The 14866-nt window shown below is 52.7% G+C and overlaps 1 protein-coding gene across 9 annotated transcripts in view; it reads left to right on the top strand.

Moving 5' to 3' along the window:
- Nucleotides 1–14866, top strand: part of AGRN (agrin) — a 355575-nt gene that overhangs the window by 261826 nt on the left and 78883 nt on the right. For 8 of the 9 annotated variants that reach the window (XM_075603626.1, XM_075603631.1, XM_075603628.1 and 5 more), the window contains 2 exons: nucleotides 2654–2848; nucleotides 10383–10583. In XM_075603626.1, the coding sequence (XP_075459741.1) occupies nucleotides 2654–2848; nucleotides 10383–10583 (396 nt within the window). The remainder of the gene's footprint in view (nucleotides 1–2653; nucleotides 2849–10382; nucleotides 10584–14866) is intronic. The other variant, XM_075603634.1, reaches the window with a different exon arrangement.

Raw genomic sequence — 14866 nt, forward strand, 5'->3', positions numbered from 1 at the left:
AGACCTCCTGCTTCAAATCTATGAAGTAAACAGGTTTATTAATCTGTTAATTAGTCTATGATTAATGTCTAATAGCCATGAGGACTGCTCCTTTTAGGTGGGCGGGTGCGGCGACCCGTTACAGGCCTCGCCCGCATCAAAGGGGTCTTCTGCTTGGACTGCGAGAAAGTCCCGTTCCCAATTCCTCCGCAGGTTTATTCTAACGAGGGATGTGTAAAGTGTTTGCCGGGATGTGCAGATCCAGCACCATTGTACCAGCATTACACGTCCGTGTGCACGGTCACGTGACCCCTTTATATGCTGCCATTTTCTCATAAATCCGTAGCCGTGGGAACTTGGGGCCGAAACGTTGGTCCGTGTTTTTGTGTTCTTTCGTGTATAATGCGACGTTTCGGCCCCACGTGGCCTTTCATCATATAGGTGGTCACCTACCTGATAAAGCGACGTGGGCCTGAGACGTGCGGTTCCTTTTATGTTTGCCTGCTCCTTTGTAATTGAAGGCAGGTATGCTTGAGGGAGTCTTTCAATATGAAGACCGCGAGTCTCCAGTTTGCGTGTGGTGTTCCCCACCTCTGACATTGGGTTACGTATATAGAGTCTGGCCACACTTTGTGGGATATATACACCTCTGAGGACCTGCACTGAATCTTCTGAACTCTCTGACGATGCCTGAGACTATATCCCATTGTGACTATAATTCACCTTTTTGATCAATGTTTGTGTCTATAGTACTTTTTCCCCAGTATCTATGTCAGGGGTGGGCAACTCCAGTGCTCAAGGGCCACCAACAGGTCAGGCTCTTAAGGATATCCCTGCTTCAGCACGGGGGGCTCAATCAGTGGCCTGATTACGCTGCCTGTGCCGAAGCAAGGACTGATTGAGCCACCTGTGCTGAAGCAGGGATATCCTGAAAACCTGACCTGTTGGTGGCCCCTGAGGACTGGCGTTGCCCACCCGTGATCTACATAACCCTTGAACTGGGAGGGCTTCTTCTTGCCCTTTTTTAGTAACGTTTTTTCTTCCAATAGGCTTTGTAACTGAGCTTTTATAACCCAGTTATTGAATTCATGAATTCAATTCTTGTCTCATGTGGCTCCCGCAGAGTGAAGGGGTTAATAGCTTGACTTCCCGCGTGGGATTGCTTTATTGCGAAACGGGACTCTGGGTCTGGGGTAAAATGATGAGTGTGCCCACGATGAGTAATGAAAGGGCAGAGCACCTGGGATGGCGAGGCCCAGAGACACTATATACCGTGATTAGCTGCTGCTTCGGGCTCTGTCCTCTTTCACCAGCTCCGTCCTTTATGGGAAGCAGAAGTGTCACAATTGCCCCTTGTGATGCTATTTATACAGTGCATATACACTCACACCGTACTTCTCTTCCCGGGAAGCAATTTATTCCATGTGTATTGCCTGTCTCTGCTCATTACCGATTGCTGCATCATTTTCGGTCTGATCCAGGGCATCTTCTTCTTATATAGAGTGCTATATTGTAAGGATGCAAGATACATCATGAGGACTTGTGTATTTAGATATGTATTCATATATATGGAGAAGTGTTTGTGTGTGTGTGTGTATCTATATGTGTATATCAATAGTGAGAATTGTTTATTGGAGTGTTGCATGTGATGTGTCTGAGTACTATATACAGGTATGTGTTTTAGTGTGTATTTGGAGCACTGTGTATGTGTTTGTGTAAATGTGATCTCACTGTGCATGTATCTGTGTAGTAAGCATTGTGTTTGTACATGTTTGTGTATTCTGTGTCGGTATATTGAGAAGATGGTGTGCATGTACAGTATGTGAATATACATACATGCACTGTGTTTTTATACATACATGCTATCTGTGTTCAATGTGTGCATGCAAGTGTACATAGTACAGTACTGTTAAGTAGTGTGCATGCTCTACTATGCACATGCATGTGTAAATGTGCTTCCTTCTATACAGAATGCTGTCTGGGAAGATATACTATTACAGCCTGAATCATTATATTTTACAATTCTAGCAATTGTAATTCCATATTTCCTAAATCATGTTTTTATTCATCTCCACCTCCATAAATATATTTGCTCCACGAAGCGGTGAAAATAAATGAATATTTTCATAAATGAATTGTATTTTCAATTACAAAAATAGTGTTGAAACTCACTTGCTTGGGGCTAAAGTTTTGGGAATTCAAAGACAACCAATTGGAATATAGCTTGCTTTGAAACAAGACGGGTCCTCTCCTGTGAGAGACTTTCCAATTGGACTTGCCACCCCCCGATGAAAAAGCGACGGAGAAGTACTTGGTTAATTCTCTGCTGCATCCATTGTCTTTGGGCTGCACATGAGAAGTGACTGTATCCCCCCAGACACATTCCAGAAAGGGATTTGCTGAAATGTATTGGTCACGTCTGCTGCATCAATGCAATTGTCCTTTCCACACCCTCTGAACTTGTCATGAAGCCCAAGGAGAGGAGTTAATGGCATCTGATGTATTACCGCAGAGGTGGCAGGCCAATGAGTTGAATTGAAGTGGGTGTAGGTGCATTGTGGCTATCTTGGGAGGATAGGCTGGTGACACATGTAATATACAGCGGGGGAGGAGAGAGGGGGGTTTGGGAAGCACTCCTTGCCCCGTTGCACTAACAGTATGACCTCTCTTGCAGACCGCTGTGGGAAATGCCAGTTTGGAGCCATCTGTGAAGCGGAGACCGGCCGCTGTGTCTGCCCAACCGAATGTGTGGCTTCCGCCCAACCGGTGTGCGGCACCGACGGAAGCACGTACGGAAGCGAGTGTGAGCTCCATGTGCGAGCCTGCACTCAGCAGACCAATCTGCAAGTGGCAGCACAGGGAGACTGCAGTAAGTGCACAGGAGGGGCTGCAGTAAGTGCACAGGAGGGCTGCAGTAAGTGCACAGGGGGGGCTGCAGTAAGTGCACAGGAGGGCTGCAGTAAGTGCACAGGAGGGCTGCAGTAAGTGCACAGGGGGGGCTGCAGTAAGTGCACAGGAGGGCTGCAGTAAGTGCACAGGGGGGGCTGCAGTAAGTGCACAGGAGGGCTGCAGTAAGTGCACAGGAGGGCTGCAGTAAGTGCACAGGAGGGCTGCAGTAAGTGCACAGGGGGGGCTGCAGTAAGTGCACAGGAGGGCTGCAGTAAGTGCACAGGAGGGCTGCAGTAAGTGCACAGGAGGGCTGCAGTAAGTGCACAGGAGGGCTGCAGTAAGTGCACAGGAGGGGCTGCAGTAAGTGCACAGGAGGGGCTGCATTAAGTGCACAGGAGGGCTGCAGTAAGTGCACAGGAGGGCTGCAGTAAGTGCACAGGAGGGGCTGCAGTAAGTGCACAGGAGGGCTGCAGTAAGTGCACAGGGGGGGCTGCAGTAAGTGCACAGGAGGGGCTGCAGTAAGTGCACAGGAGGGCTGCAGTAAGTGCACAGGAGGGCTGCAGTAAGTGCACAGGAGGGCTGCAGTAAGTGCACAGGAGGGCTGCAGTAAGTGCACAGGAGGGCTGCAGTAAGTGCACAGGAGGGCTGCAGTAAGTGCACAGGAGGGCTGCAGTAAGTGCACAGGAGGGCTGCAGTAAGTGCACAGGAGGGCTGCAGTAAGTGCACAGGGGGGGCTGCAGTAAGTGCACAGGAGGGCTGCAGTAAGTGCACAGGAGGGCTGCAGTAAGTGCACAGGAGGGCTGCAGTAAGTGCACAGGAGGGCTGCAGTAAGTGCACAGGAGGGCTGCAGTAAGTGCACAGGAGGGCTGCAGTAAGTGCACAGGAGGGCTGCAGTAAGTGCACAGGAGGGCTGCAGTAAGTGCACAGGAGGGGCTGCAGTAAGTGCACAGGAGGGCTGCAGTAAGTGCACAGGAGGGCTGCAGTAAGTGCACAGGGGGGGTTGCAGTAAGTGCACAGGGGGGGCTGCAGTAAGTGCACAGGAGGGCTGCAGTAAGTGCACAGGAGGGCTGCAGTAAGTGCACAGGAGGGCTGCAGTAAGTGCACAGGAGGGCTGCAGTAAGTGCACAGGAGGGGCTGCAGTAAGTGCACAGGAGGGCTGCAGTAAGTGCACAGGAGGGCTGCAGTAAGTGCACAGGAGGGCTGCAGTAAGTGCACAGGAGGGCTGCAGTAAGTGCACAGGAGGGCTGCAGTAAGTGCACAGGAGGGGCTGCAGTAAGTGCACAGGAGGGCTGCAGTAAGTGCACAGGAGGGCTGCAGTAAGTGCACAGGAGGGGCTGCAGTAAGTGCACAGGAGGGGCTGCAGTAAGTGCACAGGAGGGGCTGCAGTAAGTGCACAGGAGGGCTGCAGTAAGTGCACAGGGGGGGCTGCAGTAAGTGCACAGGAGGGCTGCAGTAAGTGCACAGGAGGGGCTGCAGTAAGTGCACAGGGGGGGCTGCAGTAAGTGCACAGGAGGGCTGCAGTAAGTGCACAGGAGGGGCTGCAGTAAGTGCACAGGAGGGCTGCAGTAAGTGCACAGGAGGGCTGCAGTAAGTGCACAGGAGGGCTGCAGTAAGTGCACAGGAGGGCTGCAGTAAGTGCACAGGGGGGGCTGCAGTAAGTGCACAGGAGGGCTGCAGTAAGTGCACAGGAGGGCTGCAGTAAGTGCACAGGAGGGCTGCAGTAAGTGCACAGGAGGGCTGCAGTAAGTGCACAGGAGGGCTGCAGTAAGTGCACAGGAGGGCTGCAGTAAGTGCACAGGAGGGCTGCAGTAAGTGCACAGGAGGGCTGCAGTAAGTGCACAGGAGGGCTGCAGTAAGTGCACAGGAGGGGCTGCAGTAAGTGCACAGGAGGGCTGCAGTAAGTGCACAGGAGGGCTGCAGTAAGTGCACAGGGGGGGCTGCAGTAAGTGCACAGGGGGGGCTGCAGTAAGTGCACAGGGGGGGCTGCAGTAAGTGCACAGGAGGGCTGCAGTAAGTGCACAGGAGGGCTGCAGTAAGTGCACAGGAGGGCTGCAGTAAGTGCACAGGAGGGGCTGCAGTAAGTGCACAGGAGGGCTGCAGTAAGTGCACAGGAGGGCTGCAGTAAGTGCACAGGAGGGCTGCAGTAAGTGCACAGGAGGGCTGCAGTAAGTGCACAGGAGGGCTGCAGTAAGTGCACAGGAGGGCTGCAGTAAGTGCACAGGAGGGCTGCAGTAAGTGCACAGGAGGGGCTGCAGTAAGTGCACAGGAGGGGTGCAGTAAGTGCACAGGAGGGGCTGCAGTAAGTGCACAGGAGGGGCTGCAGTAAGTGCACAGGAGGGCTGCAGTAAGTGCACAGGAGGGCTGCAGTAAGTGCACAGGAGGGGCTGCAGTAAGTGCACAGGAGGGCTGCAGTAAGTGCACAGGAGGGCTGCAGTAAGTGCACAGGAGGGGCTGCAGTAAGTGCACAGGGGGGGCTGCAGTAAGTGCACAGGGGGGGCTGCAGTAAGTGCACAGGGGGGCTGCAGTAAGTGCACAGGAGGGGCTGCAGTAAGTGCACAGGAGGGGCTGCAGTAAGTGCACAGGAGGGGCTGCAGTAAGTGCACAGGAGGGCTGCAGTAAGTGCACAGGAGGGCTGCAGTAAGTGCACAGGAGGGGCTGCAGTAAGTGCACAGGGGGGGCTGCAGTAAGTGCACAGGAGGGGCTGCAGTAAGTGCACAGGAGGGCTGCAGTAAGTGCACAGGAGGGCTGCAGTAAGTGCACAGGAGGGCTGCAGTAAGTGCACAGGAGGGGCTGCAGTAAGTGCACAGGAGGGCTGCAGTAAGTGCACAGGAGGGCTGCAGTAAGTGCACAGGAGGGCTGCAGTAAGTGCACAGGAGGGGCTGCAGTAAGTGCACAGGGGGGGCTGCAGTAAGTGCACAGGGGGGGCTGCAGTAAGTGCACAGGGGGGCTGCAGTAAGTGCACAGGAGGGCTGCAGTAAGTGCACAGGGGGGGCTGCAGTAAGTGCACAGGGGGGGCTGCAGTAAGTGCACAGGAGGGCTGCAGTAAGTGCACAGGAGGGCTGCAGTAAGTGCACAGGAGGGGCTGCAGTAAGTGCACAGGAGGGCTGCAGTAAGTGCACAGGGGGGGCTGCAGTAAGTGCACAGGAGGGCTGCAGTAAGTGCACAGGAGGGCTGCAGTAAGTGCACAGGAGGGCTGCAGTAAGTGCACAGGAGGGGCTGCAGTAAGTGCACAGGAGGGCTGCAGTAAGTGCACAGGAGGGCTGCAGTAAGTGCACAGGAGGGCTGCAGTAAGTGCACAGGGGGGGCTGCAGTAAGTGCACAGGAGGGCTGCAGTAAGTGCACAGGAGGGGCTGCAGTAAGTGCACAGGAGGGCTGCAGTAAGTGCACAGGGGGGGCTGCAGTAAGTGCACAGGAGGGCTGCAGTAAGTGCACAGGAGGGGCTGCAGTAAGTGCACAGGAGGGCTGCAGTAAGTGCACAGGAGGGCTGCAGTAAGTGCACAGGAGGGCTGCAGTAAGTGCACAGGAGGGGCTGCAGTAAGTGCACAGGAGGGCTGCAGTAAGTGCACAGGAGGGCTGCAGTAAGTGCACAGGAGGGCTGCAGTAAGTGCACAGGAGGGCTGCAGTAAGTGCACAGGAGGGCTGCAGTAAGTGCACAGGAGGGCTGCAGTAAGTGCACAGGGGGGGCTGCAGTAAGTGCACAGGAGGGCTGCAGTAAGTGCACAGGAGGGCTGCAGTAAGTGCACAGGGGGGCTGCAGTAAGTGCACAGGGGGGCTGCAGTAAGTGCACAGGAGGGCTGCAGTAAGTGCACAGGAGGGCTGCAGTAAGTGCACAGGGGGGGCTGCAGTAAGTGCACAGGAGGGCTGCAGTAAGTGCACAGGGGGGGCTGCAGTAAGTGCACAGGGAGGCTGCAGTAAGTGCACAGGAGGGCTGCAGTAAGTGCACAGGGGGGGCTGCAGTAAGTGCACAGGAGGGCTGCAGTAAGTGCACAGGGGGGGCTGCAGTAAGTGCACAGGAGGGCTGCAGTAAGTGCACAGGAGGGCTGCAGTAAGTGCACAGGAGGGGCTGCAGTAAGTGCACAGGAGGGGCTGCAGTAAGTGCACAGGAGGGCTGCAGTAAGTGCACAGGAGGGCTGCAGTAAGTGCACAGGAGGGCTGCAGTAAGTGCACAGGAGGGCTGCAGTAAGTGCACAGGAGGGCTGCAGTAAGTGCACAGGAGGGCTGCAGTAAGTGCACAGGAGGGCTGCAGTAAGTGCACAGGAGGGCTGCAGTAAGTGCACAGGAGGGGCTGCAGTAAGTGCACAGGAGGGCTGCAGTAAGTGCACAGGAGGGCTGCAGTAAGTGCACAGGAGGGCTGCAGTAAGTGCACAGGAGGGCTGCAGTAAGTGCACAGGAGGGCTGCAGTAAGTGCACAGGGGGGGCTGCAGTAAGTGCACAGGAGGGCTGCAGTAAGTGCACAGGAGGGGCTGCAGTAAGTGCACAGGAGGGCTGCAGTAAGTGCACAGGAGGGGCTGCAGTAAGTGCACAGGAGGGCTGCAGTAAGTGCACAGGAGGGCTGCAGTAAGTGCACAGGAGGGCTGCAGTAAGTGCACAGGAGGGCTGCAGTAAGTGCACAGGAGGGCTGCAGTAAGTGCACAGGAGGGCTGCAGTAAGTGCACAGGAGGGGCTGCAGTAAGTGCACAGGAGGGGCTGCAGTAAGTGCACAGGGGGGGCTGCAGTAAGTGCACAGGGGGGCTGCAGTAAGTGCACAGGAGGGCTGCAGTAAGTGCACAGGGGGGCTGCAGTAAGTGCACAGGAGGGCTGCAGTAAGTGCACAGGGGGGGCTGCAGTAAGTGCACAGGAGGGCTGCAGTAAGTGCACAGGGGGGGCTGCAGTAAGTGCACAGGAGGGCTGCAGTAAGTGCACAGGGGGGGCTGCAGTAAGTGCACAGGAGGGCTGCAGTAAGTGCACAGGAGGGCTGCAGTAAGTGCACAGGAGGGGCTGCAGTAAGTGCACAGGAGGGGCTGCAGTAAGTGCACAGGAGGGCTGCAGTAAGTGCACAGGAGGGCTGCAGTAAGTGCACAGGAGGGCTGCAGTAAGTGCACAGGAGGGCTGCAGTAAGTGCACAGGAGGGCTGCAGTAAGTGCACAGGAGGGCTGCAGTAAGTGCACAGGAGGGCTGCAGTAAGTGCACAGGAGGGCTGCAGTAAGTGCACAGGAGGGCTGCAGTAAGTGCACAGGAGGGGCTGCAGTAAGTGCACAGGAGGGCTGCAGTAAGTGCACAGGAGGGCTGCAGTAAGTGCACAGGAGGGCTGCAGTAAGTGCACAGGAGGGCTGCAGTAAGTGCACAGGAGGGCTGCAGTAAGTGCACAGGGGGGGCTGCAGTAAGTGCACAGGAGGGCTGCAGTAAGTGCACAGGAGGGGCTGCAGTAAGTGCACAGGAGGGCTGCAGTAAGTGCACAGGAGGGGCTGCAGTAAGTGCACAGGAGGGCTGCAGTAAGTGCACAGGAGGGCTGCAGTAAGTGCACAGGAGGGCTGCAGTAAGTGCACAGGAGGGCTGCAGTAAGTGCACAGGAGGGCTGCAGTAAGTGCACAGGAGGGCTGCAGTAAGTGCACAGGAGGGGCTGCAGTAAGTGCACAGGAGGGGCTGCAGTAAGTGCACAGGGGGGGCTGCAGTAAGTGCACAGGGGGGCTGCAGTAAGTGCACAGGAGGGCTTCAGTAAGTGCACAGGGGGGCTGCAGTAAGTGCACAGGAGGGCTGCAGACCTTTACAGAAAGAACCCTGGGCCAATATATACAGTGGGAGCTGTCAAACTTTCCAATGTGTATTATATCCCAAATGGCAGAGGCTCTCAGACCTCTCCCTCGGGACCAGCGGCCACATCATGTTTTAGGACATATAAGTATTGGTTCCTTGCCTGAAAAACCTGGTCTGGCACAGGGCACCGAGGAGAGGGCTGAGAATCACCGTCATCAGGTATTCTGGGGGGCTTGAATGAATGTTAATGCCGGATCGGGGGGGCTATACCCCGCATTGGGGGGGGGAGGGGGGCTATACCCCGGATCGGAGCTTAATGAGGCCCGCCCCCCTGAGTGTGCTCCAGTCATGCTTCCTGTGCCCCTCTCCATGTTGTGTTTGTACAGATAACACCATAGACAATGCTTCACTCCTGTGCGCATAAAGGACGAGGCGATGCTGTGAGAGACGCGTGTAATTTGCTCCATCTCTTCGGTGTCTCAGTAGCATTAACCCTATTGCGCCTGCTCACTGCACTGGGATAGGCAGGGTCGGTACCGGTTATTTGGACTTTGGTCAATAGACCGCTGGGAAGGTTGTTGGCTATAAGAATAATAAACCTGGTCAATCTGCTGCAAATATATTGTCTGGATGGAGATAAGCATCGTTTTAAAGAAGAAAAACATAGTTATTTTTTTACCAATTCTCAAAGGAGCCGTTTAGGTGGAAAAAAAAGAGAGAAAAAAAGAATAGGAAACCTTATTATTATTTTTTTAATGGGTTTTTTTATTCTCCGCAATTGTGAAATTTAAATGGGTCTTTATCACATTGTACCTCCCCGCCCCCTTATTCAGTAATGCATCGCCGCTCACACTACAACTGGCGAGTCTGGGGGTGGCACGAGGCGCGCTGCTGCCTGAGCAATGCCCTGTTCCTAACACCTGCCATTTATAACATGTATCATTTTTTTCTGTTGTATTATTTTAACAAAATGCACAGTATTGTGATTTGTGCCGCTTCTCTGTGCTCCCTCCTGTAGCTTAAGTGGTTTAAAAATAAATGTGTAAAGAAGGCACTCGGCTCGGCTCACATTACATTTTTTTACCTATCATGGGCAGAGGGAATTGGAGCATTTCTGAGAATTTATGAGCATTTTGTGCTGAATCGGGGGGGGGGGGAAACCACCTTGTGTCTAGCAGGAACAAAAACTCTGGCGCTGGGAGCGTCTGCCTTTGCTCTGGGATAAAGCCGCGCCTGTAACGTCTGTGCTGCTGCATGGGCCTGCACCGGACAGCAGCACCCGAGTTACTGTCACATCGCTTCTGTGCTCATTGTTCACCTAACACAGGGGGGCTCAACTTCAGTCCTCCAGACCCCCCCAACAGGTCAGCTTTTAAGGATATCCCTGCGTCAAGTGATTGAGCCACCTGTGCTGAAGCAAGGAGCCACCTGTGCTGAAGCAGGGATATCCTGAAAACCTGACCTGTTGGGGGGGGGGGGGGGGCGTCCTGAGGATTGGGGTTGAGGACCCCTGCTGTAGATAGTGTTGCTATGCATTGTTGGCTGTCTTTTACTTAAGAGGCACACGCTTTATTAACAGGACAGGTTCTCTGAGCCGGTTGTTCGCTGTAACAGTGTATCATCTTCACTGGTCTCTGCCAGTGAAAGGCTCAACCTCTTTGCTGCTATGGAGGCCAGCATTGTATTGCTTCGCAGTGCCCGGCCCTTGGGGTAGCAAAGAAGTTAATGCTGGTGACCCTGCCTGCGTCTTCCTAACCGTGAGTGTGCGTTCCCCCACCCAGAAACCTGCGGAGACACCATCTGCACCTTCGGTGCCAAATGCGTGAGCAGCCAGTGTGTGTGCGCCCGGTGCGAGAGGCAGCCGTACCTCCCGGTGTGCGGCAGCGACGGCGTCACCTATGATAACCCGTGCGAGCTGCAACTGGCGTCCTGCAAGCAGAAAAAGAAGATGGCGGTGTTCCGGGCGGGATCTTGTGATGATGGTAATCCGATTTCCCCGTCTCTTTAGTCTACTGCCTGTATTGTTCCGCAGAGAACCAAGCAAAGGACTCTGGGCCTCGGTAGGAAGGCCAGTGTGGAGACAATGGGCCTCATGCAGAGAGCAGCGCTATTTCAAATCTCGCCATTTTTTGGGGAAATTCGCGCACAAAACTGCCGAAAATGGCGAGTTACGGAAAACGCGCCATTTTTTTTTCGTTTTCAAAATCTCGCCGCGCGGCTGGCGAGAACCTACATCTCGCCAGTTTTAAAAATATCCTAATGCAGAGAGCCGCGAACGGCATCTAGCGGCTGTTCGCGCCAAGAAAATGGCGCGATTTGCTAGTATTTGCCTCGCCAAGAAAAGTTGGCAATTACATGGAGCTCGCCGCCTATAGGAAAGGGGGAAAAAAAGCGCGATTTTTTTTTTAACACATTTCTGCGCATCTCTCCAATTCTAACTCGCCACACGCATTAATGACAAACTTTGCAGAATTCGCACATTTCTGCATATGGAGAATAAAACTCTCCAAAAAAGCTACTTTTTATTAAACTCTCCAATTTTAAAATTCGCTGCTCTCTGCATGAGGCCCAATGTGATGTGTAGGTCTTTTAATAGTGATTATCTGAGCATCAGTGAGTCAAGGTACATTGAGACTTGGGGAATGTCCGTAAAAAGGAAAAAATTGCAGCTGAAGCAGAGCTGTTTCTAAGCGCAGTCGTGCCGTTTTGGGGTGAATTATCAAGTTTTCTGCAAGATACATCAAGCGAAAACTGCCCCCCCTCCCCCCCCCCGACAGTATTACGATTTGTAGTTTACCGAGTTCAATTAGCGTGCGCGTATTATGCGACGTGAACATTGTACAGTAGCGGTCGCCAACTCCAGTCCTGAAGGGCCACCAACAGGTCAGGTTTTCAAGATATGTCTGCGTCAGCACAGGTGGCTGAATCAGTGGCTCAGTCTTTGCTTTAGCCACCTGTGCTGAAGCAGGGACTTATTGAGCCACCTGTGCTGAAGCAGGGATAACCTGAAACCCTGAGTAGTTGGTGGCCCTTGAGGACTGGAGTTGGCCACCCCTGCTGTTTAAACCATACTTCTCCGTAAACACACATAGCTACGGATATTGCTTACGCGGTCCCTTTTCCTGAACAGAAGCCATGCGCACACGTACTTACATTGCAACGCTTAGAAGAAGAAATAAAAGTTATCGTGCCCGCCGGTGCATTAAGCGAGGCGGCTGCTTTAGGGGCCTGTCCCATATTTGCCGGAGCGGACGATCAGGCCGTTCTAGGTTATAATTACACGTTGATTTCAATGGGGAATTTCAGCTGAAAAGGTCCTGATCGGCCACACTTTGATGGATTTAGGATAAGCCCCTTACAGGAGCAATCCAAGCAATATCTCACGTGTGTGTGTCTATTTTTACATAAATCAGGTCTTTAGTGTTAGATACTACTTTTCTTTTTTTTGTAAATAGAACATTTGATTAGCAGCACCTGTCTACTTCTCAGCATCGTAATTCCTATGGCAGCAGTAAGGGTGTACTTAGTTTTTCACGCATAGTTTCTCCATTTTGGCTTTATTTTTGTTAAATCATGACACGGTGTAATATGTCATGTGTTGTTGTTCATCTGAGGTTGTATTTACCTAATTTTAAGACCTGCTAAGGAACAGATGATTGTTATTATGCCCTGATATATAAAACCATAGAATTCAAAGAGGGTGTACTTTCTTTTTCACACCACTGTGTGTATATATTACATGGGCAGGATTGCTGCTTTAGCCTGGGTGCCCTTGTAACATACACGAGAGCTGTAACGCACATGTGTTTTTTGTGATGTTCCCTGTTTTTTTTGTTCGTTTCTCTAGTTGTGGTAATCACAGTGGTTTGGGTGTTAAAGACCATGGCATGTCAAGTAGCCATATGCCTGAAATTGTGATCTGCACTTCTCCGTTACCCTCTAAGCAGGGGGCGCTCAACTCCAGTCCCGAAGCCCACCTCCCCCCAACAGGTCTGGTTTTCAGGGTATCCCAGCTTCGCACAGGTGGCTCAATCCGAGGCTCCGTCTTTGAATGAGCCTCTGATTGATCTGATTGAGCCTCCTGTGCTGAAGCAGGGATATCCTGAAAAACTGACCTGTGGGTTGGGGGACTTGAGGACTGCAGTTGAGTGGGGCGCTCTAAGCCACAGCAAGATGATCTTCCCGCACTATGGGGCCTATGCAGAGAGCAGCGCTAGAATAAATTGGAGAGTTTAAGAAAAAGTAGGTTTAATGGAGAGTTTTATTCTCCATATGCAGAAATGGGCGAAATCCGCTATTTTTAGCATTACTGCATGTGGAGAATTGTAAATGAGGAGATGCGCGCAGCTGAAAGGGAGAAAAAAAAAATCGCGCATTTTTTTTTCTTCCCTATAGCCGGCGAGCTCCTGCTTCTTGCCAACTTTAGTTGGCGGAGAAAATTGAAGAAAATCGCGCCAAAAACAGCCGCTAGATGGCGAGCGCGCCTTTCTGAATTTGGATATTTTTCAGACTGGCGAGATGTAGTTTCTCGCCAGCCGCGCGGCGAGATTTTCAAATAGAAAAAAAAATGGCGCTTTTTCCTACCTCGCCATTTTCAGCTGTTTTTTGCGCGTTTTTCGCCGGAAAATTGCGAGATTGTAAATAGCGCTGCTCTCTGCATGAGGCCCTATAAGCCTTTCTCTGCTGCTACCAGACGTCGTTATAGGAAACAACCGGCAGGCGGCTGCAGCTGGTGGAGTTACCCCATTAAAGATTGTGGCTCCTCTTCCGGTTTAGATCTTCCATAGCACTTGGCCGTGCCCAGCTGGGCCTTCTATTTAAGGTGTTCTGTTTTTAGGAAGGACATGCAGTTCCTTTTTAATTCCACGTCTGTCCGCGTGGTCCCATTTTTGCTACGCACCCCGGGGCCCCGCGCGTCTCTTTTCGACCAAAGGGGCCGTTTGTAATGCACTTGTTTGGCAGGGGAAGGGGCGTGCACGGCTGGCGGAGACGTGCACAGCTGGCGTTTACACTGCACCGGTTATGTAGCCATTGCAAGGGCATTCGTTTGTGCTAGAGCAGCCGGCAAGGAAGCTTGCCAACTGCTCCCCTCTTCACTGCCAGAGGCGTCTGCCAAGCAGACCTGCGCTCCGGTCCTGGGACCAACTGCAGTTGCACGTTTAGGAGTGATTGAGCGATGCTAAGGGGGATTAATGAGGCAATCCAAGCACGCAATTCTTTTGGCAAATGTGGATTGAAGCAGGGGGGTCTCCAGCACTGATCCCCACTAATTTCTGCTCTGGGGAGCCCCAGCTTCTGGAGATACTTACCTCTGAAGGTGGTGCTGGTAGCCGCTTGGCTAGCAGGGTTCACATTATGGCGGCCTTTGAAAGCTCCGGCTTCCGATTGGCTCGCGTGATGTGGGAGCTTTAAACCTCAGCTGGCTCAGCCGGTGCGGCTACCGGCGCCCCTCCGGAGGTGTGTACGGAAGCAGAGCTGAAATTAATGGGGTTCAGCTCCGGGGACCCCTGCTTCAACCCTGTGTTAAAAAAAATCAACCCTTGGATTTCTCCATTAACATTCAAGGCTGAGTCCCCGCTGGCGCTGAGCGCGCTCATGTTTAGGGAGCGCTCCAAGCATGAGCGCCGGGTGTGCCGCATGCACACGCGCGCGGGGGGGAGGGAGGCATTGCGGGTAGTTGAGCGCGCTGGAATGTTAGTTTTTTTTGTTTACCTGAGCGTGAGTGAGCGTGTGTGCCTGCGCATGAGCGCGCGCGCACAGCGTGAGTGGGGACTTGCATATATCTATATATGTAAGTAACCGCCGCAAGTGCCACCCGCTCCGCGCTAGTGGGGACGCAGCCTTATGGAGAAAGATAAATCTCTTTAAAACCCCTATGTCTGTTTAAGTAAACGGTTAGTTTCTAAACACCGCGAGCTTCCTTTCCCAGATTTCCATCGCACACCCGACAGATTTAAATGACACACAGAAAAGTAAATGGAGGCTTTAAGAAGGATTACCATTGATATGATGTTAGCAGATTGTTCTTACGTGAGCTGCGCTGAGCTATTTGTTATAATGGTTTTCAGTGTTTATTTTTTCACAAAAACTGTGTGAGATTTCTTTATTTTTCCGGTGTTTTCATTTTATAAAATAAAAATCTGTTTGTCCGTGTCAGCCATGAAAATTATTTAAGCGCCCCTCCCTCCCTCCCTCCCCCCAGAAGCCTGTGGAAGTTGATCTAGTTATAAAATGTTAGTAACTTACCCCTACAAATATCCCGCTA

The sequence above is a fragment of the Ascaphus truei genome, chromosome 6, assembly GCF_040206685.1.
Source record: "Ascaphus truei isolate aAscTru1 chromosome 6, aAscTru1.hap1, whole genome shotgun sequence".
NCBI classification, from domain to species: Eukaryota; Metazoa; Chordata; class Amphibia; order Anura; family Ascaphidae; genus Ascaphus; species Ascaphus truei.